The sequence below is a fragment of the Protomyctophum parallelum genome (assembly GCF_964188405.1).
Source record: "Protomyctophum parallelum genome assembly, chromosome: 20".
Taxonomy (NCBI): domain Eukaryota; kingdom Metazoa; phylum Chordata; class Actinopteri; order Myctophiformes; family Myctophidae; genus Protomyctophum; species Protomyctophum parallelum.
The window spans coordinates 27,303,297-27,328,097 of NC_139718.1; the positions used below are offsets into that span (position 1 = coordinate 27,303,297).

General features: G+C 42.0%; 1 protein-coding gene across 4 annotated transcripts in view; it reads left to right on the forward strand.

Moving 5' to 3' along the window:
• The window catches only part of syne1b (spectrin repeat containing, nuclear envelope 1b), a 125,314-nt gene that overhangs the window by 82,655 nt on the left and 17,858 nt on the right, over positions 1-24,801 (forward strand). For all 4 annotated transcript variants that reach the window (XM_083792259.1, XM_083792256.1, XM_083792257.1 and 1 more), the window contains 35 exons: positions 765-941; positions 2,549-2,740; positions 4,183-4,314; positions 4,859-4,959; positions 5,717-5,870; positions 6,179-6,310; positions 6,563-6,718; positions 7,766-7,975; positions 8,271-8,372; positions 8,508-8,627; positions 9,282-9,482; positions 9,753-9,926; positions 10,730-10,861; positions 11,107-11,303; positions 11,571-11,703; positions 11,895-12,077; positions 12,195-12,344; positions 12,599-12,775; positions 13,159-13,314; positions 13,489-13,644; positions 13,805-13,975; positions 14,286-14,419; positions 14,557-14,761; positions 15,145-15,327; positions 15,506-15,652; positions 15,765-15,919; positions 16,100-16,247; positions 16,675-16,769; positions 16,906-17,140; positions 17,680-17,874; positions 18,423-18,548; positions 20,447-20,602; positions 21,821-21,979; positions 22,643-22,809; positions 23,058-23,220. In XM_083792259.1, coding sequence (XP_083648385.1) covers positions 765-941; positions 2,549-2,740; positions 4,183-4,314; positions 4,859-4,959; positions 5,717-5,870; positions 6,179-6,310; positions 6,563-6,718; positions 7,766-7,975; positions 8,271-8,372; positions 8,508-8,627; positions 9,282-9,482; positions 9,753-9,926; positions 10,730-10,861; positions 11,107-11,303; positions 11,571-11,703; positions 11,895-12,077; positions 12,195-12,344; positions 12,599-12,775; positions 13,159-13,314; positions 13,489-13,644; positions 13,805-13,975; positions 14,286-14,419; positions 14,557-14,761; positions 15,145-15,327; positions 15,506-15,652; positions 15,765-15,919; positions 16,100-16,247; positions 16,675-16,769; positions 16,906-17,140; positions 17,680-17,874; positions 18,423-18,548; positions 20,447-20,602; positions 21,821-21,979; positions 22,643-22,809; positions 23,058-23,220 — 5,574 coding nt within the window. The remainder of the gene's footprint in view (positions 1-764; positions 942-2,548; positions 2,741-4,182; positions 4,315-4,858; positions 4,960-5,716; positions 5,871-6,178; positions 6,311-6,562; positions 6,719-7,765; positions 7,976-8,270; positions 8,373-8,507; positions 8,628-9,281; positions 9,483-9,752; positions 9,927-10,729; positions 10,862-11,106; positions 11,304-11,570; positions 11,704-11,894; positions 12,078-12,194; positions 12,345-12,598; positions 12,776-13,158; positions 13,315-13,488; positions 13,645-13,804; positions 13,976-14,285; positions 14,420-14,556; positions 14,762-15,144; positions 15,328-15,505; positions 15,653-15,764; positions 15,920-16,099; positions 16,248-16,674; positions 16,770-16,905; positions 17,141-17,679; positions 17,875-18,422; positions 18,549-20,446; positions 20,603-21,820; positions 21,980-22,642; positions 22,810-23,057; positions 23,221-24,801) is intronic.

Below are 24,801 nucleotides of genomic sequence, written 5' to 3' on the forward strand. Positions count from 1 at the left end.
TTCTCACTATATATTGCTCTCACTATATATTGCAAACTACAATTAAACTACAATTACATAGTATACTGTATATACAGTAGGTGATTATAGAACATAATATTAGATTACATAACTGATAAACAATGTTGGCTGGCCTGCATCACAGACTCTCTTTATGTTCCTTCACAAGCCCATGATCCTCTACTGCAGGCTTGCTAGATATGCATACCCCTACCCAAAAGAAAGTTGGAGATGCAATTAAATTATGCCCCCAAATTATAAAACACCTTAAATACATTAGAGAGGCAGGAAGTCTTTAAAAAACACTTAACCTTATTAAATTGTTCTATATGATCATTTATTACCATTTTTAAAGCATGCTATTTTCCATTAAAATGTGTATTGATTGATTATGTGCTTTAGCTCTGTTGTCTTCTTTTCTTCTTTTAATGCAAAACATTTAGTTTTTCTTATTTGCTTCCGTTTAATGTATGTTTATTATTATTATTATTAATATTATTATTACCCTTATTATTATTATGATTGTTATTGTTATTAGTATGACAAAATCAGACCTTAGTGGAAATTGTATTCACATTTATTTCCACTTGAGCAGAGTTGGCCCACAAGGGACAAAAACAGTGCAATACATAATAGCCTACCTACTGTAATTAGCCATGTCCGAGTACTGAGTTACAGTAGTTGTCATGGAGAAACGCACATATTCCTGTCTGAAAACGAACCTGTTGTTCAGTACAATATGTTCTGCATGTGCTGTGTCCCAGGAGCATATGAGTGACCAACTGGAGGGCCAGCAACAGGAGCAGGCTATACAGCGCTACCACAGCCAGGCTGATGAATTGGACCAATGGCTAGACAACGCTCGCAGCACCATCACCTACATTCTGGAGCCCAAACATCAGGAGGAGACAGACATGGAGGAGCAGCTCTCAGAATGTCAGGTAGGAGAGTGCCCCCTACTGCCCTCTCATTGGAACTGATTGCAAATTGCTTTTACAGTATTGAGCGAAATGATTCCCAATGCATTTATCCCATAGACATTTCAAAAGGTATTTATTTAAAGACGGTTACGCCTTGGACAAAGCCAACTCGAGTCGTGACAACTCATGACAACAAACACAATATTTTGGACCAAACAAATAATTACAAAGAAGAAAAACAACAAAAAAAAGTGTTGTAACCTGCCATTTTTTCCTTCTTTCTAATTATTTGTTCGGCACAAAAAATTGTGTTTGTTGTCATGATTTGTCACGACAAGAGTTGGCTTTGTCCGCGGCGTAAACGTCTTTAAATAAATACTTTTTGAAATGTCTATGAGGAAAATCAACAGAGAATAATTTCCTGGGGCCTGGTAGGGGGCGGGACTGCGACGCTCTATATGACTGGAGAAGTAAGTGGTATCAAACCTTGCTGCTGAACAAGATCTGTGCCAAATGTCAAACAGGAACTAATTAAAATAGTTGAGATATGACATTTGAGACCGAATGGTCATCATCTATGCTCAGTCCTCTGAGCATCTTCTAGATAGTGATGGTCCATGCACCAAATCAAGCATCAGAAGCAACAGCTGCATTATTTACACCTCATTTATATCAAACGGTTTTATCTCCTATTTTTATATATGGATGTGGCCAGGGGGGGGGCAGGAACTTGTCAGACGGTAAACAAGTATATTAGCACAGTTAGAGGTTTGCATTCAGATGGCTAGGCTCCTAAGCGGCTGTGACACTAGACTTAAGCAGATTAGGCCCTTATGGGCAGGGAGCCAGTTAGCTTCGTAGCGGTGGCCGGGTTTAGAGGCAGTGGCTTCCAGACATTTGTGAGGTCGCACTGCTGAGATTGGTGTAGTTGGGGCCGGGCCTGCAAGAATAATTCAAGTAATAGAATCCTAGATGACAGGACAGTTATGGCACCTTGGAGTAACCTGGTGAAGCTACTGATGACGGGTTATTGGCTACACTACAACAAAATGAAAGAGATTTGTTTGTTCAGTTATTGGAATTACGGTCACTGAGGAGAATCTGTGATTGGACAGGATTGGATCACAAAAGCACACAGTTGCTACTCCTGGTTTTGTCTGGGAGCATATAGGCTGCAGAGCATGAGTTGTAAAGGATTAGTGGCAATATGTTGCACTGGAGGCGGCACAGAAGAAGAGATAGGCCAAGGATGAGAGCACAGGGAATGCTTTCCCTTTCCCGTGCCCAGGGAGAACTGCTGGTGTAGGGGTGGGGGGGGCGAGGGGATCTGAACCGGCCCTGGCCCCCCTCATTTACTGACGGTGCCTGGAGGGTCTGTTCTGACTGAGGAACGTTTAGAAGATCCAAGATTTCTTCATTTGTCATTTTGTTTTCCAACTGCAAGCAGCCTTAGAACAAAAACTGAATTACCGGTATGTTCCTCCTAGTTAAAAAGACAGCACAGCCCCATACAAGAATAAAATATCAAGTGAAAAAACAAACTCTGAAGGAGTTATAGTCACTGCTTGTGGTGGAGGTGGGTGTGAGACGCCATGTTTGAACTGGCCTCTCTCCTCATGCTGCTGCAGAACATGCTGCAGGAGATCGAGGAGAAGGTGCTGGCCTTGTCCGAGCTGTCCATGCACAGCGAGAGCCTGCTGCTGGAAGGACGAGCGGAGACCCAGGAGGAAGCCAAGCAGCTGGCTAGGAAGCTACGACATCTGAAAGGCGGTCTGCTGGAGCTGCAGAGGATGCTGCAAGACAAACAGATCAACATCCAGGTGAGGTGGCTGGTCTCACACATGAAATACTGAGGGGGGAAAGGCTAGATAAGTCCATATGGGACCAGGTCCACCAAGAGTTTGAATTGGGCGCACCGCGTTTTTGGAAGCCATAACCAAACCATGGCATTTTCAAGGGGAAAAAATGCCTTGGTGGACACAGCCCCTAACTCCAGGTTCTTATCATCCTGGATAGATAAATAATGGCATCATGACATTAACATTTATTTATGGTATTTATATATTATTAATAATATTATATTAATTTACGTTGGATAATGTTTGGTATATATATATATATATATATATATATATATATATATTGTTTTATTTTGTGTGTTTATTACTATTTATTAGAATTGCACCATGCTACTCATGACTGATTTACAGTCAATCTAAGAGATTAGATTTATTTATTGACCAGTTTATTTGCTATCTGTCTGCAGGCTGCCCTAGCATGGGAAGAGTTCAAAAGCCAGCCAAGAGAACATGTAATGTCTGTCATTAAGCTCTGTGGAACCTGTATGATATATGAACATACAGTTCACACAGGACATGTGTCATATAGGACAATTTGAATCAACTATCAGCCTGCTGATTGATTAATTGTATCTAATCAGCCATGCATTTTTATACACCAATCACAAGCCATTCTCACAACAAGACGGATCCATTTAAATATGTCTCCCTCCTACATTTGATCTCTGCTACATTTACAGTATACTGCCACACGCTATTGCTGGGTTTGCCTGCACCACCCCGGCCTCCACCTTTCTAGTTCAATCTTGTATGGCTCAAAGATTAAACTGAAAATATGTATTGCTTTGGGCTCTGCATGGGAGGTTTCAGTATCACTCTCGAGAAAAGTCATTAGCACCAAATATAACATAATATGTATAACAACACATGACATTACACATTATTCCAATGCATGGAATATTTCTCCATGTGTTTTTGCAATAGTTAAATCAATGATGAGTTGATGTTATTAGATATCCACTCCATTAGCCAATCAGCATCTAGTCGACAACCTTCACTTAATATCCTGTCCTACTGAGTACATGATTTCACATGTTGAATGTTGAATGTTGTTCAAATTGTGAAAATGTGAATCAGTTGAAACACTGCTTATGATGACAATGATCTTGCTGAAGAGCTGACTTTAAAAAAATGCATGGTGTGCGCAAAGGAATCCTAGATTAGTTGTGGTGTATGCAACACAGTAAAATCCTCAGTGTTCATGAAAACATTTGCATCTCTGAGAGTGTACAAATGTAACCAAATTGACCATTACCAGACCATTTCTACAGTATCAGAGATAAATAACATTGTTGTTATAATTAATAACATTAAGGATTTTATAGTGAACATTTGTTACATGTCACCAGATCGTCTTCTGTGTAAAATGCCAGTAATACAATCAATGGCTTGTCTTCTCCCAGGGCTCGCTGCAAGAGCAGGAGGAAAGTGAATCTGAATCCAGTTTGTCTCAGAGTCCCAATGTTCAGGACTGGCTGGCCCAGGCCCGTTCCACACGGACACAACAGCACCAAGACAGCCTTCAGAGACAAAGGGTACAGTTTGACAACATAATAATAATAATAATAACAATATTAATACATTTTATTTATAAGGCGCCTTTCAGGGCACTCAAGGTCGTGTACAGGTTAAAAACAACATATATGATACATACCCTGTATAATGTTTTAGTGATGATGTGTAGTGAGTGTCATTATAGGTCATAATTTCTCTATTACCATCTCTAACTGTATCATTATATGATAACTGATCAATTGAAATCTCTGTTGTTTAGTCATGCTACTCAGTTTTTAATACCTGGTAGGCATGTTTCCTGATCATTTTGCCCAGAAAGTTAGTATATTTAAACTTGTAATGTCTATTTTTTTGGAATGTAGTAAAACAAAATAAAATAGGCCTGTATAATAAGTTCCTATTCTCTTCTAGCTTAATTATGTTGAAGCAAAAATGGTCAGTAGTGCGGCAAGTTTAAAGTGTGTATAATGGCTGTGTCATACCACTACAGTAGAACTCAAGAACACTGTCAGCATTAAATGGATGAGCATAGGTAGATGTTGCTGTGTTGTAAATGTCCTGCAGGAGCTGGAGGAACAACTAGCAGAGCAGAAAAAGCTGCTTCAGTCAGTCGCCAGCAGAGGAGAAGAGATCCTTATCCAGCAGGCATCCCCCAGCAGCGCCAGGTACCTTTTGACCTTACGAACTTAAGGCTACAATCCAGCACTTATTTAAAAGAATAAAACATTATATTATATTAACCAATCTATATGGTAGAGTATGTTAATACAATACAACTAGCACATGTACCGTAATTGGAGGTGATCGCCCTACTGTTTGACAATGTCAGTAAAGTCATTTTAAACAGACAGTGCCCGGATTGGACACTACTGTAGATGCGCCATCTGTAGATCAGACCTCTTTGTGATTACCTCTCTTCATCGAGACAGAGAGACAGATATAATACAGACAGATCAGATAGTAGCTTTCAGGTAGCCTGGCTCCAGCCCCTGAATTGCTAGCCACGCCCATTAAAGAAATATGTTCTAGTCCACTGCCCCCCAAGGTTGGCAGAGGAAGTGTAGCGCCCAGGATTACATTCGATAATTGACACTGGGTGAAAAAATGGGTTGCAAAATCTTTGGATAAAAAAATTTGTTCTCTTGATGAATAATGAAGTGAAACTAAATGAAAATTCAGGCTGAGTGTCAGCCTAGCTTTCAGGTGCATCACGAAATCTACATAATGTCAATCTTTTGAGTTATTCCAAAAATAAGTCAGATATGAGTCAAATTATTATCATATACTATAGATGAATGTTACACTTTTTGTGTCTCTTCACACGGAAGCAGTGGTCTTTGTTAGAATTTGTATTAATTTAAAAAAAAAGTATACATTGGTACAGTGTGGTTTATTGAACATGAATGTTGTTTCACGGTGCAGTACAACAGAGCCCTTCAATCCAGAGGCTCTGGTTGAGAGGGAGGCCCAGGCAGCACGGGAGCTAATGAAGCAGAGATGGGAGACGTTAAGACTAGAGCTCAAAACCAAACTACAGCTGCTGCAGAAGACCCTGGAAACGGAATACAAGCAGCCGGTACCCTACTAACCCAGTAGCAAAATAAAATGATTGCTTAGTTGCTTTGACTATAACCTCGTCAGGGTGTAAACATATATTTTATGCCTGAAAGTGGGGTAAAGTGTCTCTGACTACCTTAATTAAAATACACTTTACTGTTAAAATATATCATTGTATCTATTAGTATTGGTTTTGTAATAGCGGTAGTAGTAGCCTACTTCTAGTAGTAATATTAGTTGTTGCAGTTATAATAGTAATGGTAGCATCATTATTATTATTATTATATGTATGCAATAACAGGTATTAATCCATTTGACTTGTCACAGCTTTATTCCAGGAGTTCCAGGGTGAGCACAGCTGGGCCACTGTTTAATGGAGACAGCAAGGCCAGTGACAAAACCACACTGAAGTCTCTATTTGACACTTTTAGACACACAATGGAGGAGATATCGACCCAGGTTAGATTATTTCTTTACCAGTAATGCAACAAACATCCTCTGTACAACATGTCTTGTGTAAACGGAACAATGAAAAACTTACATTCACAAAGTTAATCATCTGTATTTCAGAGATATTAAATATATTTTCCCCAAAACAGAAAAATAGCATTGGAAATGGAAACGCATTTCCAGTGCCTGAATAATAAATATTCGAGATTTGAATTGGGTGTTGGTTTAATTGCTGTGGTGTGGTGTTTCTCGTCTACGTAGCCTGTTGGTGGTGAGAGAAAGGTGTCGCCGATGGAGCAGCAGCTCTTCACTGCTGTGACATCCACCTCCACCTGGCTGGATGATGTGGAGAGCACTGTGTTCTCTGGCTCAGTGCTGCTGACTGAGATTGCAGAGATGCAACTCCACAATCAGGAGGTACAATACAGTATACCATAACTATTATACTGGCTGGGTGGCTCAGGGGTCAGCGCTGTTGCTTTAGCTTAATAACCACTTACATGTTGACTATTATTGGCCTCCTCCATTTTTCACTACACCAAATGTCGATCTGCTGTTTTTGTTTGCCTATTTTCACCAAATGTTTGCTTATTATGATGACATATCCAGAATACAGTCGCTAGGGTTCTTGTGGTTATTGGCAAGTTAGCCTAGGGTTTTACTTTGAACCCAAACAGGGCCTTTCTGTGTGGAGATTATAGGTTCGCCACAATTTAAAATGTATTTCACTCTGGGTGCTCCAGTTTACTATGACACCAAAAGACATGACAAAAGACACACTCTAAGGCTCCAGCCTTAGAGTTGGAGCAGATCCTCTGGTCCGGCCCAGTGGCTGTCTGAATACTTTTTCCTCCTACAGGGATCAATAAAATATGACCATGGCCTGGGCCGGCCTAGCGGTCCGGGCACCTAGGCTGGTACCCCAGCCTGACAATGTGTCGTGGGTTCGAGTCCCGATCTCAACGACCTTTGCTGCGTGTCTTCCCCTCATCTCTCTCCCTGTTTCCTGTTAACCTACTATAATCTATCAACCAGTAAGACGCCTTGGGGGTGAGAAGGGTGAGGCACGATGTAACTACAGGTCTGGGAATGTCCATATATGGACCTTTTTTATTTAATTTACGTTTTCGGGCCGGGTAGGGTGAAAAATGTGTGGTAATTAGTAAGGCCAGGCGGGCCATCCCAGTTAGGGCCCAGGTAAGGCCAGGCCTTAATTTTCGGGCCTGTTGAGAACTCTATCTTTCGCTGGCTGCCAGGCGCGGTTGCGCTAATAACTTTAGGGCGTGCCCGTCTAGAGTTTGAATTGACAGGTATCAGTCAAAAGGGAGACATCAAATGATATATAACCTACCATAACTTGTACAGTAAGATGGATGAATATTTCTGCACAGTGCCTTTATTTTTTGCGTTATAACCTTGCAAAATATTTTAGAATTGAAGGTTTTAAACCTCTCTTCTCTGCAGACGCTGGGTACTGATGTGAGGGATGTGACTGAGGAGGTTAGACACAGCAAGGTTCTGCTGGCTGTGCCAGCAGGGCTGAAGCAGGAGGAACGGGTCCTGCTGGAAGATACCCTGGACTGCCTGAAAGAGAGACTAGGCGCCCTGGGTTCAGCTCTGACGGAACGCTGTGAACACATGAGGGCCAGGATACATGAGCTCACAGCCTACCAGGTCATTGCACGTTTTGTGGTTATGTCTTCTGTCAATCTTCTTTGTCACATTATGATTGAGAGTAATTTGATCATAATTCTGTCAAGCATGTAACATTCATGCACTTCTTTAATTATGTAGTTTGTCAACACATAAATCTTTGACCAAAACACACAATGATAACTACTGTACATACACACATAGGTTGTATGTGTGTGGGAGTTCTCTATATTTAATATGGGCCATATGTATTACATCATTTGTAAAGTGGTAGAGGTTTACATGCTCTAAAGAAATTTTATTTTGGCAAATACAGACAGAGCTACAACATCTCCAAACTGCTCTTATTGAAACCAAGTGCCAGATTCTACAGACGTTAGCCGGAGCCATGGATAAATCTACTTCTAAACAGCTGGAGGTAAGAATCACCCACCTTTCAAAATACTTGTACAGATACAGTAGATTGACAATACTCTTTCTCACTGAGAAGAGTGAATGCAGACAAAAACAATATTTCAACCATTCATCAACAGTGTTGTGTTATTTCGTTCAGGTCATTGCAGATGCCGAAAGCAGTTTGAAAGACTATGAACAGAAGATCACCGAGCTCAAAACCAGAGGAGTAGCTCTACAAGCAGATCAAATATCATCCAACAAGCTGCAGAAGCTACAGGTACCGAACTTGACTTAACAGTGTTCTCTTGACACCAACCATACATTTTTTTTGTAAGGAGAGAAACAATACATTCAACATTGCATTGTTGCAAGCTGGTGTCAATCTTGCAAAACTCGAGAACCGTTCGCCCCACCGACTTCAATGCAGAGTGCAGTGCCCGGCCTTTAGTCGGTCGGATACACGGTTGTCCAGAACCGCCACAAAAGGCTCTGGTCAGGCTCTGCCAGTGGACCTAATGAGCTTGTAGAATTCCCAGCCTCTGCCATGCCATGGCAACCCCACACCTGCCAAGGGACACAGACATACGGTTAAAACTGGTGCTATGGCAACGGGTATTGCATACTAGGTTCACAACTTGCATCGTTCCCAAGTAGGCCGGTGGTTGACAGAAACAGGTCTAGTATATTATAATGTGTAATACAGAAATGTGAAACTGAATAATAATAAAAATCTTCAATTGAATGAGAATCATAATAGTAAATTCCATTAGATCACATTGCAATATGTATACCTCGCACTTTACTAATTGCATTGAGAATTTAAATATTACCAACATTTCTGGAAGATCAGCAACTCTAGTTAGTAAACATGACAATCAATGGAGTCATGACTGTGACAAATGGTGTTCTTCCTGTTATGTATGTATTCCAGGACGGCTATGAGGAGCTGGTGATGACAGTGGGCTCACGACGCTGTGGCTTGAACCAGAACATGGCTCTGAAGGGCCAATATGAGCGGGCTCTTCAGGACCTGACTGACCTGGTGGACACAGCTCAGGACAAGATGGCCACCAACCAAAGGATCATCGCCAGTTCTGCAGAGGAAGTGCAGAATCTACTCGACAAACATAAGGTAAAGTAAAGCTTATACTCGACTAGACTAAGAGACTTGTGGAGTAGACATTCAAGTGCAGATGCAAGTTTTGTTTAAGCAATAATGCAGTATAAAAAAATATATGGTCTAATTATACAGGAACCCATATGAGAGAGTGGGTATTTATTAATTTGTTCAACATAGGACTCCAGAGCCAAACTTTTGTACATGTCTGTGGTTGTCTGTTGCCAAGTTTATGGAATTAGCAAGCTAAAATGCTAAATGCAAGCTGCTGTTTTTGTCCTCCAGGAGTTCTTCCAGGGGTTGGAGTCCCATATGATCCTAACAGAAACCTTCTTCAGGAAGATCAGTAGTCTGATGCTGCCCAAGGAGAGACAGGTCCTGGAGGAGACTCTGGTCCAGGCTCAGGGGGTCCTCAAAGAGGCTCACAATAGAGGTGTAGAGCTGGAGTGCATCCTTGAGGTGAGACCATAGAAATAAAAATCTATTCCTAAACATTGTGAGCATGGAAGTACAGCTCTTATGTATACTATCTGACATTCATAACACTTATAGGAAAAGTGAAGGCAATTAGAAATGTCATATCTCAATTTTAATTGTCTTTCTTTCTTTTCTTTTATTTGTGGTAGCCAGTTTGGAAAAAGAAAACTGTACAGGTTTAAATAATGTATAACATCATTTGTACCTTCTGGTATGTGTAACCCCACCTAAAGACCCAGAAAATAAATATTCCTGATGATATGTAAGTCCCAAGTGATAATGCAACCAGGTGAATGCATTCTATATTGGCCTACATGTAAATGTAGAGGATCAAGGCCATGTATTTTTATATGAGAAGCTATCTGTGAGACCCCAAATGTTAAAATTCAGTCGGGTCAGCATATCTTCTAAGCACTGAATTTGCTGAATGTGCATCTGCTGTTACTTAAATTAGTTCGACTTTATTTATTCTTTCTCCTCTCATTGAAATTTCCTTTGCTAATTTGTCTTGGCTATTAAAAGCTAAAATGTGTTTTAGAAGTTACTATGCCACACATAGCTTTTTAGCACTGTCAGGTAACCAGTTCTACGAAAACAAGCCCAAAAGAAGTGACCAGGCTACATGAGCCCTTTAAACCTGTATACATTGGCTATTTGAAAATAGACGATCTACAAGCTCACAGCTAATCACAACGCGCTGTGAGCTTGTAGATCCGCTGTTTTAAAAAATATATATAATGCTGCTTCTTAGTTGCCTCATGTGTTGTTCTGTAAATGTATTTCAGACATGGTGCCGTCTAATGCAGGATTACCAGGCCTTGAACAGACAGCTGGAGGCAGTAGAGGGAAGTCTCCCTGCTGTTGTCCTGGTGGAGGAAACAGAGGAGAAACTCTCTGACAGGATCTCATTGTATCAGGTTTGTATCATATTGACAACAATATATTTAATCTCGATTGCAACAGTCGTATACAGCCAGTTTAAAATGCATTTAGCATTTAGTATACAGTACATCCATGATAATTAAAATATCTCCTACGCTCTCCCAGCCTTCTCAGTATTTCAAACTGTCACCCTTTCTGTCTCAAACTCACTATTCTCCATTTGATCTAGCCATCACTCTCTTGATGTACAGTACAGCGTGTACCTCTGCTCTCTTTTTAGGGTCTTAAGGCCAGACTGACAGAGCACCAACATAAGCTGTACCAAGTCCTGGATGAAGGCAAGCGTCTGCTGCTGTCAGTGTGCTGTCCCAGCCTGGAGAACCAGCTCGCGTTGCTGGGCGAGCACTGGCTCAGCAACACCACCACGGTCAACAAGGAACTCCAACGCCTCGAGGCCATCCTCAAGCACTGGACCAGGTCAAAGACAACAGAACTTTCATTACGTTTGTTTTATGTTTTCTAATGTTGTGGCTCCGGTTTTGTAAGGCAAAGGCTTACTGTATGACTGTATGTTATGTTGTTATTACAAAAATGACCAACATTGAAATGTTGTTCTTGAATTGTCTCACATCATGGCTTGTTTAAGAGATCTTCGTAATAGCACCACCCAACACTGATATTGCTATTATCACATTGCGTTTTGTTAGTGCTTAATTTGTGATGTTAGTTTTTCTTTCTTCGCAGGTATCAGAGGGAGAGTGCTGAGCTAAACGAGTGGCTGCAGTCTGCACTGGAGCGTTTGGAGTTCTGGAACACCCAGGCACTGTTGGTTCCACAGGAGCTGGAGACTGTCAGAGACCATCTGTCTGCATTCCTGGTGAGGAATATAGACATTCTACTGTGCATATCAGTATGAAATGGCAATTCAGTAAGATCTATGGAGCGGTGCGCGAATCAGCGCACTAAGGCAGTACATTATGTAAATGTATCAAACAATCAATTTACCAAGTAAGAAAGTAATTAATAACAACAACATGTATGAGTTGATCTGTCTTTCTCTGTCCGTAGGAGTTCTCCAAGGAAGTGGAGGGCAAGTCCTGCCTGAAGAGTTCAGTGGTGACCGAGGGTAACCAGTTGCTGCGGTTGAAGAAAGTGGATACAGCAGTGCTTCGGTCTGAACTGGCGCGAGTCGACAGCCATTGGACAGAGCTGCTTACACGACTGCCAGTGGTCCAGGAGAAGCTGCATCAGGTAGAAGAGTACTGCTTTCTCATTGCACTATATGTTATTCATGAAAGGTTGCCTTCTGACCCTGCTCTGGAAGGGTTGATATGCTGCTGTTCTGATGGAGTTGTTTTTTTGTCTCAGGTGCAAATGGAGAAGCTGGCCTCCCGCCACGCCATCTCTGAGCTATTTAATTGGATGTCCCTGATGGAAAATGTCATGGAGGAGGATGAGGAGAACCTGAGTACTGCTGTGGGGTCAACAGTCATTCAGGACTACCTGCAAAAGTACAAGGTACGTACAACTGCAATTAGTATAGTATATCAGCATCATATGTGTATAACATCAGAGAGGATAACATACTTCATACTGAAACAAACAAATGTTTAAGTACGTGGTCCTTTTCCACACACAGAAAATTGCCAAATATATATCTTCAGATGTCCACAGAAAGTTATTAAAAAGGTGTTTGTTGAGTATATACGTTGTATACATGTGAAATTTAAATCTGTAATAATAACGGCATCGGCTGTCATTTGCTTGTTCAGGGTTTCAGGGTGGATGTAAGCTGTAAACAGTTGACAGTGGATTTTGTAAACCAGTCGGTGCTGCAGATCAGTGGTCAGGATGTGGAGAGCAAGCGCAGCGATAAGACAGACTTCGCTGAAAGGCTGGGAGCCATGAACCGCCGGTGGCAAATACTGCAGGGTCGCATCACAGAGAGGGTAAGAACACAACCACTGATGAAATAGAAGAACGCAAGAGTCAGACGTAAACATCAGCAGCACAGTGCAAAAACATCATAATAAATCAATGTCCCCCACACACAAGTCTGCTTACTTATTAATATATCTTCTCCTAAGTGAAACAGAAATCAGTAAACCGTTTACACTAGTATACACTATGGCAAATGTATTGCAGACTGTTAGATACTGTTAGACCATAGATAAGCTATTGCTGCAGGACTTCCTCTACAAAACTCTCTTTTGGCAATGTCTTTGCACTATTTTGGTATGTACCATTAGAATGGTTTGTTAGCTATGGTGAAAACTTGAGCACATGGCTACAAAATACGAATCACATCCGTTTTTGCATGTTGTGTTCTCAGATCCAGTTCCTGGAGAACTTACTGGAAAGGTGGCTGGAGTATGAGAGCAGTATCCAGGCACTGAAGTCCTGGATGTCTTTTCAGGAGGAGAGACTGAAGAGGAAACACAGAATAGAGGACTTGAACTCAGTACAGAATGCATTCAAAGACTGCCAGGCAAGCTTCTCACTTTATTTAATATACCATCCTTGTTTTATCACAATGTGTTTCACAGACCGGAACTGATAACCTTTTACCTGTAAAAGAGATCACTGCTGTTTGCATTTTATTGTAGGCTACTCTATGGTCATAAAGCAGCACCTTTTAACTGATTTCTCAAATGTTTTTCAGGAAATGGAGGAGCTGTTGAAGGAGAAGGAGAGGGACCTGGAGAGGGTTGAGGAGCAAGGCTGTGCACTCGTTCAGAACAAGACAGACGAGGCCTGTGCTATCGTCATGGAGACGCTACAGGGTGTCAATCACACCTGGGCGAACCTGGACCACTTGGTAATCCTAATCCTTCAGTCACTGCATATTTTTACTGTAACCCGAGGTACAAGAATGATTGAACAGTACAAATTCATCATTCTGCTTCCTTCTGTTGTTCTATTCTATTGCGCTTGGTGTATATATTGAGGCTGATGTGATCAACTGTGCATCTTTACAGATCGGGCAGCTGAAGATAAGCCTGAATTCAGTGCTGGACCAGTGGAGTCTGTACAAGCGAGCCTCAGAGGAGATCAACGGCTACCTGATGGAGGGGCGGTATTCCGTATCTCGTTTCCGCCTCCTCACCGGCTCCTTGGAGGCCGTCCAGCTCCAAGTGCAGAGTCTACATGTAAGTCAGAGTGAATGTGTGTATGATTTGAGATGCAAGGAAAATAGAACATTAGTGTGCTTTTCATGCCTTGCACTGTTATTGGAGGGGTTGTCTATGTGCTACGGTATGAGTGTCTGTCCGAGATCTAGTTTATGGTTACATCGAGTGAAAGCAGTGTGTTGTTGCGTACCAACGGAAGATCACTGTGACCATCAAAACCCAATCACAATCACATCCAATTGTTGTCCAGGAACTTAATTGGACTGGAATCATGTCTTCAGATCTGTCCCGACTCTTTATGTTGTGTTTGTCACTTGTAATTGTAAAGAACCTGCAAGAAGACTTGGAGAAGCAGGAGAGCAGTCTGAGAAAGTTTGGAGCAGTGACACATCAACTGTTAAAGGAGTGCCATCCTTCAGTATCAGACGCCCTCAACAATGCACTAAAGGATGTCAACGCAAGGTGAGTGGATGTGCATGTGCATGCACTGGAAAACCCTGAGTGTAAATTTTAATTCATTTAACTGAGAGCGTACAAACATAGCCAAATGGACAAAGACAAAGACGTTCAACCACCTGGTATTGGTGTCCACTGTCCAGGTGGACGTGTTTGCTGGAGGAGATAGCAGAGCGTCTGAGGAGCAGTAAAGCCCTGCTGCTGCTGTGGCAGCACTACAAGCATCTGCATGAGCAGAGCACCACCAATGTCCAACTGCAAGAGGAGAAAGCAGACCAGCTCCTTAAGACAGCCTGCAGTAAAGACATCGCTGACGATGAGGTGTCCGACTGGATCCATGAATGCAGCGTGAGTTAAGCTACGGCACATTATACTTAGAAAATTGCACTCGTCATATTTACTTATTATAAGGGGAGGGAAATTGTCTTTTGAGATAGTAATGGAAACTAAATGCCTAAGAACACTGAGGATGTCTCCAAAAGTTTATTACATTTAACACAAGTGAGGGATGGATTTTCATTGCATACACATACACACATACAGAATGAAGCATATTGATATTTAGCCTTATCAGTTGACTTGTGTTGAAGATTAAATGCACTTGTTCTTGTATTCCTTACTGTATATTTATGTTCCTGGATGTTTGTGATCAAGGAATTGAGCTGCACTTTGTTATGATTTGCTCAGGATCAGAGCATCAGCCTAAGACTTAAACTGTTGGTCTGTCTCAGGAACTGCTGCGGTCTCAGGCTCCAGTGCTGGCCTCGCTTCAGGTCCTCCATGAGCTGGGCGAGCAGCTGAAACAGCAGGTGGACACCTCAGCAGCATCGGCTGTACAGTCAGATCACCTGTCTCTCAGCCAGCGCCTCACTTCTGTGGAACAGTCCCTCACCAGGCAACTCACCACGCTACAGGTGCTGCAAACACATGAATGTGGATTTTCTTTTCTCTTTTTACTCAGGTCCTTCTAAATGTGGGATTTTTTACTTGGTACTTTTCCAAACATTACTAAATAACAACCAATGATGTAAGCAATTAAATGCTTGTCATGAATGAAGAGTAATTATGCTGGGATTCTATGTATTTGTCCAGACTGGAGTCCATGACTATGAGGCTTTCAGTGAGCAGCTGGATTCTTTGGGGCGTTGGATAGTGGAGGCTGAGGAGGGTCTGAAGGTCCAGGATCCCAATGGCTCCACTGATTTATCAATGATACAGGACCGCATGGGGGACCTCAAGGTAAACTTTTCTTTATCCTTTCTGTCTGCTACTTGCTACTGAACATCTGTCTATTATTGGCTATGGTTGATGGTTTAGTACAGTACCACCTCTTCCTGTTGTCTTCCTTTAGAGGCTGATGCTGAAATTCAGCAGTATGGCTCCTGAACTGGAACGTCTTAATGAGCTTGGTTACCGGTTGCCTCTCAACGACTCTGAGATCAAACGCATGCAGAAACTCCACAGGAGCTGGACTTTTGCTTCAGCCCAGACCACAGAGAGGTTCAGGTAGGACATCATACAAACAGAATAGATTCCATGCTTATTCTGGTCTCTTGCACTAAATTATCATTTATACTGTTGGATTTCAGTCTATTTAAAAAGAAATATATAAAGGCCACCCAAACCTCCATATACTTCATCTCATTTTGAACAAATCCCTTCAATCCGTTTTTTGTCACTTTGCAGCAAACTTCAGTCCTTCCTGCTGCAGCAGCAGACCTTCCTGGAGAAGTGTGAGACATGGATGGAGTTCCTGGTGCAGACGGAGGAGAACCTGGCTGTGGAAATCTCTGGAAACTACCAGAGTTTGGTGGAACAGCAGAAAGCCCATGAGGTTAGTGTTTTGGGACAATAATAGTCTTGACCATCTCTCCACTGCTATGATTATACTGCAAGTTATTTTACATTTTATCATAGCTGGATGCATAAGGCAACATAATATATATAATATATAATAATATGCGGAAATATGTAATGTTGCTCTCAAATATTGTTTTGTTCAAACTGGCATAATTATCGAATTCTGTAGAGTGGAAAAAGTAACATTTACGCAGACTGAAATTAATACAATTCCACAGGGCCTTTGCAGTGTGTCAGTATTAATCGGTATCTTCTCATAAAATCTTTATGATGAGAACTGAAACATCACATTCAAATGACAAGCATGACTATAGCCATAGACCCTGTGAAATCAGTATATTTATTGAATGATTTATTATTTGCCTGTAATAGTGACACTCTTGAGTCTCTTCTCTTTACAGCTGTTCCAAGCTGAGATGTTTAGTCGTCAGCAGATTCTTCATTCTATCATCAGCGATGGACAGAGGATGTTAGAGCAGGGACAAGTAGATGACAGGTACAGTGTCCAAGCCTTGCTCACACTTATCTGTCATTCCAATGTTTAACAGGAAAATATAAGCTTTGACTTGCTGTTGAACAAATAGCCTTCATAACTTTCCTATGAATCATGAAACTATTGTCCTCACCTGTAGACATGAGTTCAACTTGAAGTTGTCACTGCTGAGTAACCAGTGGCAGGGCGTTGTGAGGCGTGCCCAGCAGAGGCGGGGAATAATCGACGGGCTAATCCGTCAGTGGCAGCGCTACAGAGAGATGGTGGAGAAACTACGTAAATGGCTGGTGGAGGTTTCCTACCCAGCAGAAGCCCTGCAGGCAGGGACTACTGTTCCTCTGCAGCAGGCCCGTTCCATGCTGGATGCTGTCCAGGTATACTGTCAAGCTTTGTGGCGATAATATATTAGTACATATATCCAACATGTGTGGTTATGGACAAGAAGAAAGACTTCTTTGGAAAACCTGATTGTCAAACAGTACAGAAGAGTAATGTAGACTGCAGCAGACAGCATTACAGAAAGATCCCCATCATTGATCAATGTTTCTGTCCCGATGGGGCTCTATCAGAGCAATATAGGTAAATTATAATGGTCTTGTGGTAATAGTAATAATAGTGAAAATACTGTATTGTTTCTCCCCAATACAGTCCCTCTCTTAAAAAAAGAAGCAATTTCTTTTTTTTAAAGAAATTATATGTATTTTAGGCCACGTTTGATTGTGGACAGTAGTATGTACAGTAAAGGTGGTTGCACACCGGCCGCGTTTTTCGGAAAACCGCTAAAAATCCAATAATTGTGCCCGGTGTGTAGGGAGCTTTACAGTGTAACACTTGATTGCGGTCTATTGATTCCAGCAGTGTGTACATTCACTAATCTCCAACACGGACTGACTGTCATAATTTACCGCTGCAGCTGAAGGAGAAGGTGTTGCAGCGCCAGCAGGGCAGCTACATCCTGACAGTGGAGGCGGGCAGGCAGCTCCTCCTGTCGGCAGACAGCCGAGCAGAGAACGCCCTGCAAGGGGAGCTCACAGACATCCAGGAGCGCTGGGTGCACGCCAACGTCTGCTTGGAGGAGCAGAAGAGAGAGCTGGCCACCTTGTTAAAGGTACACTAAAGGCCAATTCATAGTCCAGTTTTCGGTGAAGAGGTGACCACCGAAACAGTGGTTAGTAAAAAGAGTGTAAAAATGTGTTGTTCACCGCGGCGTGATGTCATGTTGTGGTTTTCGGTGGTCACCTATTCACTGAAAACTGGACTATGAATAGGCCTTAATTACTTGGTGACACAGATGGGCGTTTGCCGTTTGTGGTTTGCAAATATGAGGTGAATCTTTATGGTTTGGGGCATAGCATGGTGTGAAGAATAGCCTGGGAAGCCCTGCACGGAGTCGCTCAGCGCTAGGTGGGTTACGGAGTCGGTGCCAAACCAACCACATATAACCAGCCTGAGTCTGGAATCTCTAGATATGTCATCATATGCCATGGGTTGCTGCGTTGTCATTTAAATGCATCGCTGATGGCTATATATAAAATTTGGTCGCACACTCTTATCATGCTCGCTTATTTCAAGCATCACTGCCAACATTATGGAGTGTGCAGCAGCGATTTGTTTGAACTTTGATTCACCTTTCATTTGTGTGTGTGCTGTGTACAGGACTGGGAGCGTTGTGAGAGAGGTATCGGTGGATCACTGGAGAGGCTACGAGCCTTCAAACGGCAGCTGTCTCAGCATCTTCCCCATCACCACGAGGACCTGCAAGCTGAGCAGATGCGCTGCAAGGTAGCCTGTTTTAAACAAATTCATTTTTTTACTTCTACAGCTTGGTACAGTAATGATGCTGTAAAGGTTGTTTTTCCAGAAATATCATGGAATTACAGAAAACAGATGTTTGCACCTTTAGGGACTAACCTAATAATACATGGCCTTCCCTGACCAATACCCAGAAGCCAGAATCTGTTTGCTGTTCAGTGTTTCATCATAAACAGATCCTTTTGTAAAATGGAAAGAGTGAGCCTCCACTATCCAACGCCCCAAAGAATCCAGCTGCTCACTGAAAGCCTCATAGTCATGGACTCCAGTCTGGACAATGTAACCACACTGTTCAGAAGGTTTTCAAATCCACCTACATGAGCATATGCAAATAGGGTTCCATTGTACTGTACACACTACTACTTATATTGGCACAGTGGCACAAATGTTTGGAACAAAGTGATTTATTTTATTTTATGCCTAGGACAGACATAACAACACAGATGTTTCATAATTTAAGATAGATAGATATGTTATTCTATGTCTAAACATTTATGTGCGCATACGGCATGTGATCATGGTGAAAGTAGACAAGTGATAGATTATGGAACGCTCATTAAGATATTACTATGTTGATATCAACATAAGGGCGCCACCAAGTTAACAGATCAGATCAGATCAACATATTATGTAATTAATTCTGTACTGGCCATATATGGAGCTTGTCTTGAGTGTACAGGGTTTGATGAGGTCAGATCCACATATGGAATGTCAGAACAGGTCAGATCCATATATCTAATGGTGGCAATGGGGGCAGTGTCTTGAGTGTACAGGGTTTGATGAGGGCTGGCCATATACGGAGCGTGTCTTGAGTGTACAGGGTTTGATGAGGGCCCAGGTAGCCCCGGGCCTTAATTTTTGGGCCTGTTGAGAACTCTAATTTCACCGGCTGTCGGGCGCGGCTGCACTAATAACTTTGGGATCAACCTATGGAATGTCAGAACAGGTCAGCTCCATATATGGAGATCTAAGGGTTTGAGGTTTGAGGTCAGATGTAGAGTTGCTGGCCGGCTCCATATATACAGATCTAGGTGATGATCCAGTCTTCTCCATGTATGGCTATCCAGGATTTGATGAGGTCAGTGTCGTGATCTTCATATATGGAGACGGCCATATATGAAGCGTGTCACGAGGCATGATGGACTGACGGCCATATATGGAGGCGTGACTGACCAACGGATCGACGAAAACACAGGTTTTCATAGTAATCTGCGACTTACGGTTTATTATTATTGCGACTGCAGGTCGCATTTACTATGAAATCGTGCATTTCCCGTCAGTGTGTTGTTTGGTTGGTTGGTTTGTCATCCCTCGTGACATCACGTGTCATCAATATTGGCCAGCAACTCTACATCTGACCTCAAACCCTTAGATCTCCATATATGGAGCTGACCTGTTCTGACATTCCATATGTTGATCCTTCCCCTTCCATCCTTCCTCTTAGATGTCTCCCTTTTGCAGTCCGGCAGCCGGCGAAAACTAGAGTTCTCAACAGGCCCGAAAATTAAGGCCTGGCCCTAACTGGGCTCTCATCAAACCCTGTACACTCAAGACACTGCCCCTGCTGCCACCCTTAGATCTCCATATATGGAGCTGACCTGTTCTGACATTCCATATGTTGATCTGACCTCATCAAATCCTGTACACTCAAGACACGCTCCATATATGGCCAGTACAGAATTCATTCCATATGTTGATCTGACCACCCATTCCAAAGTGCCAGTGTTCGCCCAGCAGTCTGCTGTCACCCAGGCGGATGCGTACACACGATCTTGCCCTTTTGGGCGAGGTCGCTTCTCGCCCTCAGGCGTCTTACTGGTAGTGGTTGTTATTATTACTATTATTATTATTATTATTCTCATCATCAGGACCTGGAGAACACATTTGACGGCTGGACTGAGGACATGGCCCACCTGACTGTGCTGAGAGAGTCTCTGTCCTGTTACATCAGCGCTGAAGACCTGTCTGTTCTGCAGGAGCGCATTGAGCTCTTGCATCGACAGTGGGAAGAAATCTGTCACCAGGTATATTATATACACAAGCAACTATGTTATAACGGGTAACAAATGCCATTGGATAGACACATTTTCTTCTATGAGTATGTTATTCTTAGCGTGAGAGGCCCTAGTCAGATTTGAACTCTTAATTCTGACATTAGACGAGCACCAATCCTAGTCCCTCTTAACAATGCAGCTCTTAATGAAAGGAAAGTCAATATATCATCCACATTTGTGCTGAATTTTGATCACTATGGAAAGCAAATTTACCTAAACAAATGGTTAACAAATGACCAACATATAAAGCTTAGGATGATTCTGACTAGGGTTGAGTCTGAGATGAGATTAGTTTATTATGAAGAACACTTAAGACAATGGTGTGTGCACTTACATGTTATACCAGATGGTGGCACTGATGTCCCACAAAAATGTTTGTAACTTTAGCCAGCACCTTCTGTCATTGACTTCACTGATCAGCTTTGGCACATGGGATCAATAGGCATCTAAAAACACACAGACTAATACATGTGAGACATTATAGATTTTACACAATTTATTCTCAAATAAGATGTTCTAAACATCTCCCATGTAAAATTGTTATTTGATAGCATCAGCTGCAGGCTGTCATGTCACAGTGTACTGTAAACAGTATCATACTTAATCAGAATTACAGTATGCAAATGGATATCCAACAGTAGTTGCTCATACCTCATTCAAATTAGAAAATGGGCCAGTGTGAGTAGAGTTGAGGTATACAAACGGAAAGAAACCTCAATGCAAAACAGGACATAGATTCTTCAAATGCTGCATCCTGTGTAGAGCAGAGCAAGTCACACACAGGAAATGAAATGCTAGCTGTATGATCACTCATGGTACTGCCAGTACCGGGACATCTATATGTCACTACTTACATTAAATGAGGCAAGTCATTGCTGTAGAAGAAACGGCTGTATAATTTGTAGAAACGCATTGTGATTTAGCAGGTATGTACTGAGTGTGTGTGTGTGTGTGTGTGTGTGTGTGTGTGTGTGTGTGTGTGTGTGTGTGTGTGTGTGTGTGTGTGTGTGTGTGTGTGTGTGTGGTTGTGTGGTTGTGTGTGTGTGTGTGTGTGTGTGTGTGTGTGTGTGTGTGTGTGTGTGTGTGTGTGTGTGTGTGTGTGTGTGTGTGCGTGTGCGTAACTGTATACATTACGTATACATACTGTGTACTATAGCATTGACAATACAGGATGTTTTTCCCCTTCAGCTGTCATTGCGCAGGCAGCAGGTGAGTGAGAAGCTGAATGAATGGTCGGTCTTCAATGAGAAATACAAGGAGCTGTGCGAGTGGCTCACCCACATGGAGAACAAGGTCTCCCAGAACGGAGACATCAGCATCGAGGAGATGATTGAGAAGCTCCGAAAGGTAACTAAAAAGCAACGGCTACCAGTTCTTATTTACTGACAGTGAGCTGTGTTATTCTTCGAATAGTTCTTGTGTGTCTTGCATGCACTTTTTCAGTCAATGCATATGTGTATTTTACACAGCGCTCCAACACACCAAGTCATTGTACTAGTTTAACCTATACTGTAAACACACCTGGCCATTAATGGCCCCTACAGACTGTAGGAGTTTTAAAGTTGTCGGGAGTCATCAGATCGTTAAGTACTGTATTTCACACTACAGCAGTCTTTTTGTCTTTATCTTTGTGGTTTTCACACTAAACCATTGATCGCCGACTAGGGATCACACACTGTGCTCTCATTGGCTGTAATATGGACCTTCTCAGGGTGCCGTCGCAAACCCTGTTCATACTGTATGATGTCCAGTCGGCAAGAGAGTCAAATATCAAACCTGCTAGATATTCAGAAACGCTCGGGAAGGCATCGGCGAGCGCTTTTATCGCATCAAAGCTCGATCTTGCATCAGATCAGGGGTTTTGTCGGTGAGCGCCAAAAGCATTATCGGAGCAAATATAGTTCAGTATGTAGGGGCCATAAAGTGGTATGGATCGATTCTCACTGTTGCCACTCCATTCTCCTATTGTACATTCTACTCACTGTTGTGTGCTAAACTACTGTGTGTCAGGATTATCAGGAAGAGATAGCTGTGGCACAGCAGAACAAGCAGCAACTTCATGAACTGGGAGAGCGTCTGGCTAGGGCGAGCCATCACACCAAAGCTTCAGAAATTGAGCAGAAACTTGGCAAAGTCAGCGACCGCTGGCAGCATCTCCTGGACCTCATCGGAGCTCGGTAAAAACACAGACACACACCTTAACCCTGAATAACACAAAGTGAATAAGAATCGCCATTGTATAGTATATGCCTGTTCCACTCCAGGCAGTGGTTTATTGTGTTTCATTTGGTGAATAGAGTTGCGTTCATTGTATAGAATTACTGTACATTCATTACTGTATATAGAGTTTCATTCACTGCATAGAGTTCCATTTATTATAGAGAGCTGCATTAATTGTATAGAGTTGTATTCATTGTATTATTAGAGTGAAGAAGCTGAAGGAGACACTGGTGGCTGTGCAGCAACTGGACAAGAACATGAGCAGCCTGCGCTCTTGGCTGGCCCACATCGAGACAGAGCTGTCCAACCCCATCACCTACGACACTTGTGACTTCCAGGAGATCCAAAGGAAGCTGGATCTACAGCAGGTAAAACATTGTAGAAACTCATACTGCTACCTAATTATAGGTCCCGAGAGCACCCACTGTGAAATTCAGCAGTCTTTGGCTGTTACAGCAAATTATACTAAGGTATCAAAAAACCTAGGTGTTCTTTTTGATCACAAAATGAGTTTCGAAGCACACGTAAAAAAGGTTGTCCAAACATGTTTTTTCGAGCTGGGAAACATTGCTAAAATTAAAACTTTACTAACACCACAAGACCTGGAAAAACGTATCCACGCTTTTATTTAATCTCGCCTGGACTATTGTAACTCTTTGTTTACAACATTGAGTCGCTCCTCTATTTACCGCCTCCAACTTGTGCAGAATGCGGCTGCTAGACTGCTAACAATTGCTGCTAACAATTTCAATTTAAATTTTTATTAATTACTTATAAATCTCTTCATGGGCTGGGCCCAATTTATTTAAGTGAACTGGTGCACCTGTTGCTCTGTTTCTTATTTCATTGTTGGTTTACTTTTGATTGAAATGTTCTTATTTTATTCCTTTTATTTTATTGTACAGCACCTTGTAACAACTGTTTTGAAAGGCGCTCTATAAATAAAATTACCTTACCTTACCTTACCTTACCAACCCTTTTTTATCTTTATCATTATTAGTAGTATTTTTGCTACCCTTAGCTGCATCTTCTTTTTCTGTGTCTGTCCTGTGTTTCTTTACTTCTGGCCTACCATTGACAACTGCATTTCAATAAAGTTCTATCTATCTAGTATTAATTATTGTGTGCTGCACCTGCAGCCAGTGATGGTGTGGTGGCTAGGATCAATGCATCTGCCAGCTCCTTCTTGTCTGTGTCTCATTTTTACGATAATGTGAGTGGACTGTCCACTTCATAAAATGGATGCAAGACTTGTCATTTACTTACAAAATTGCAAAAAGTTACTAAAACTAAAACGCATAGAGGTGGTGATGTCAATCAAAAGACTGCTTCAAGCTGAATGCAAGTAGATTATTTTTTAATATGAAGACATTTCATCCAGAGGGCCTTCCCTTAATGAAGATTTTTCTCTCTCTTGCTTTTTGTAAGTTGCTTTATTATGGTGTCCCTTATTTGTATATATTTACCAAACATTGTGGCCTTTTCTATACTTCTCAAGTTCTGAAGTATTCTTCATCTAAGTTGTAAAGTTGTGTACCGGTAGATGTCTCTTCTTGATGTGATGTGACAATATTGGATTGATTTCATGTTTGTTTACTGTATTGGTTGTATTATGACTATTATGGTGTTTTCTGCAGGCCCTTAGGCCACAACAGTGGTAATGGACTGATTGATGGCACTCTGTGTCTTCGATCAGCCTCTCTACCTACCTCAAATAGGCCTACTGCCTACACATAGCCAAGCATTTAGTGTTGATAATGGTCTGACGTCCACTCTCTGTCTCACTATTTGCAAGCCTTTTTGGGTTTTTTATGGACTTTCAGTCTGGCCTCTCACACCTGCCTTCAGCCCTAGTAAGCCTTGAGTTTAGAGCACAAAATTCTCTACCTCTTCAACTTATCCACTAACCATACAGTACAGTATGCCTATTACTAAAAAAGTGTTCTATC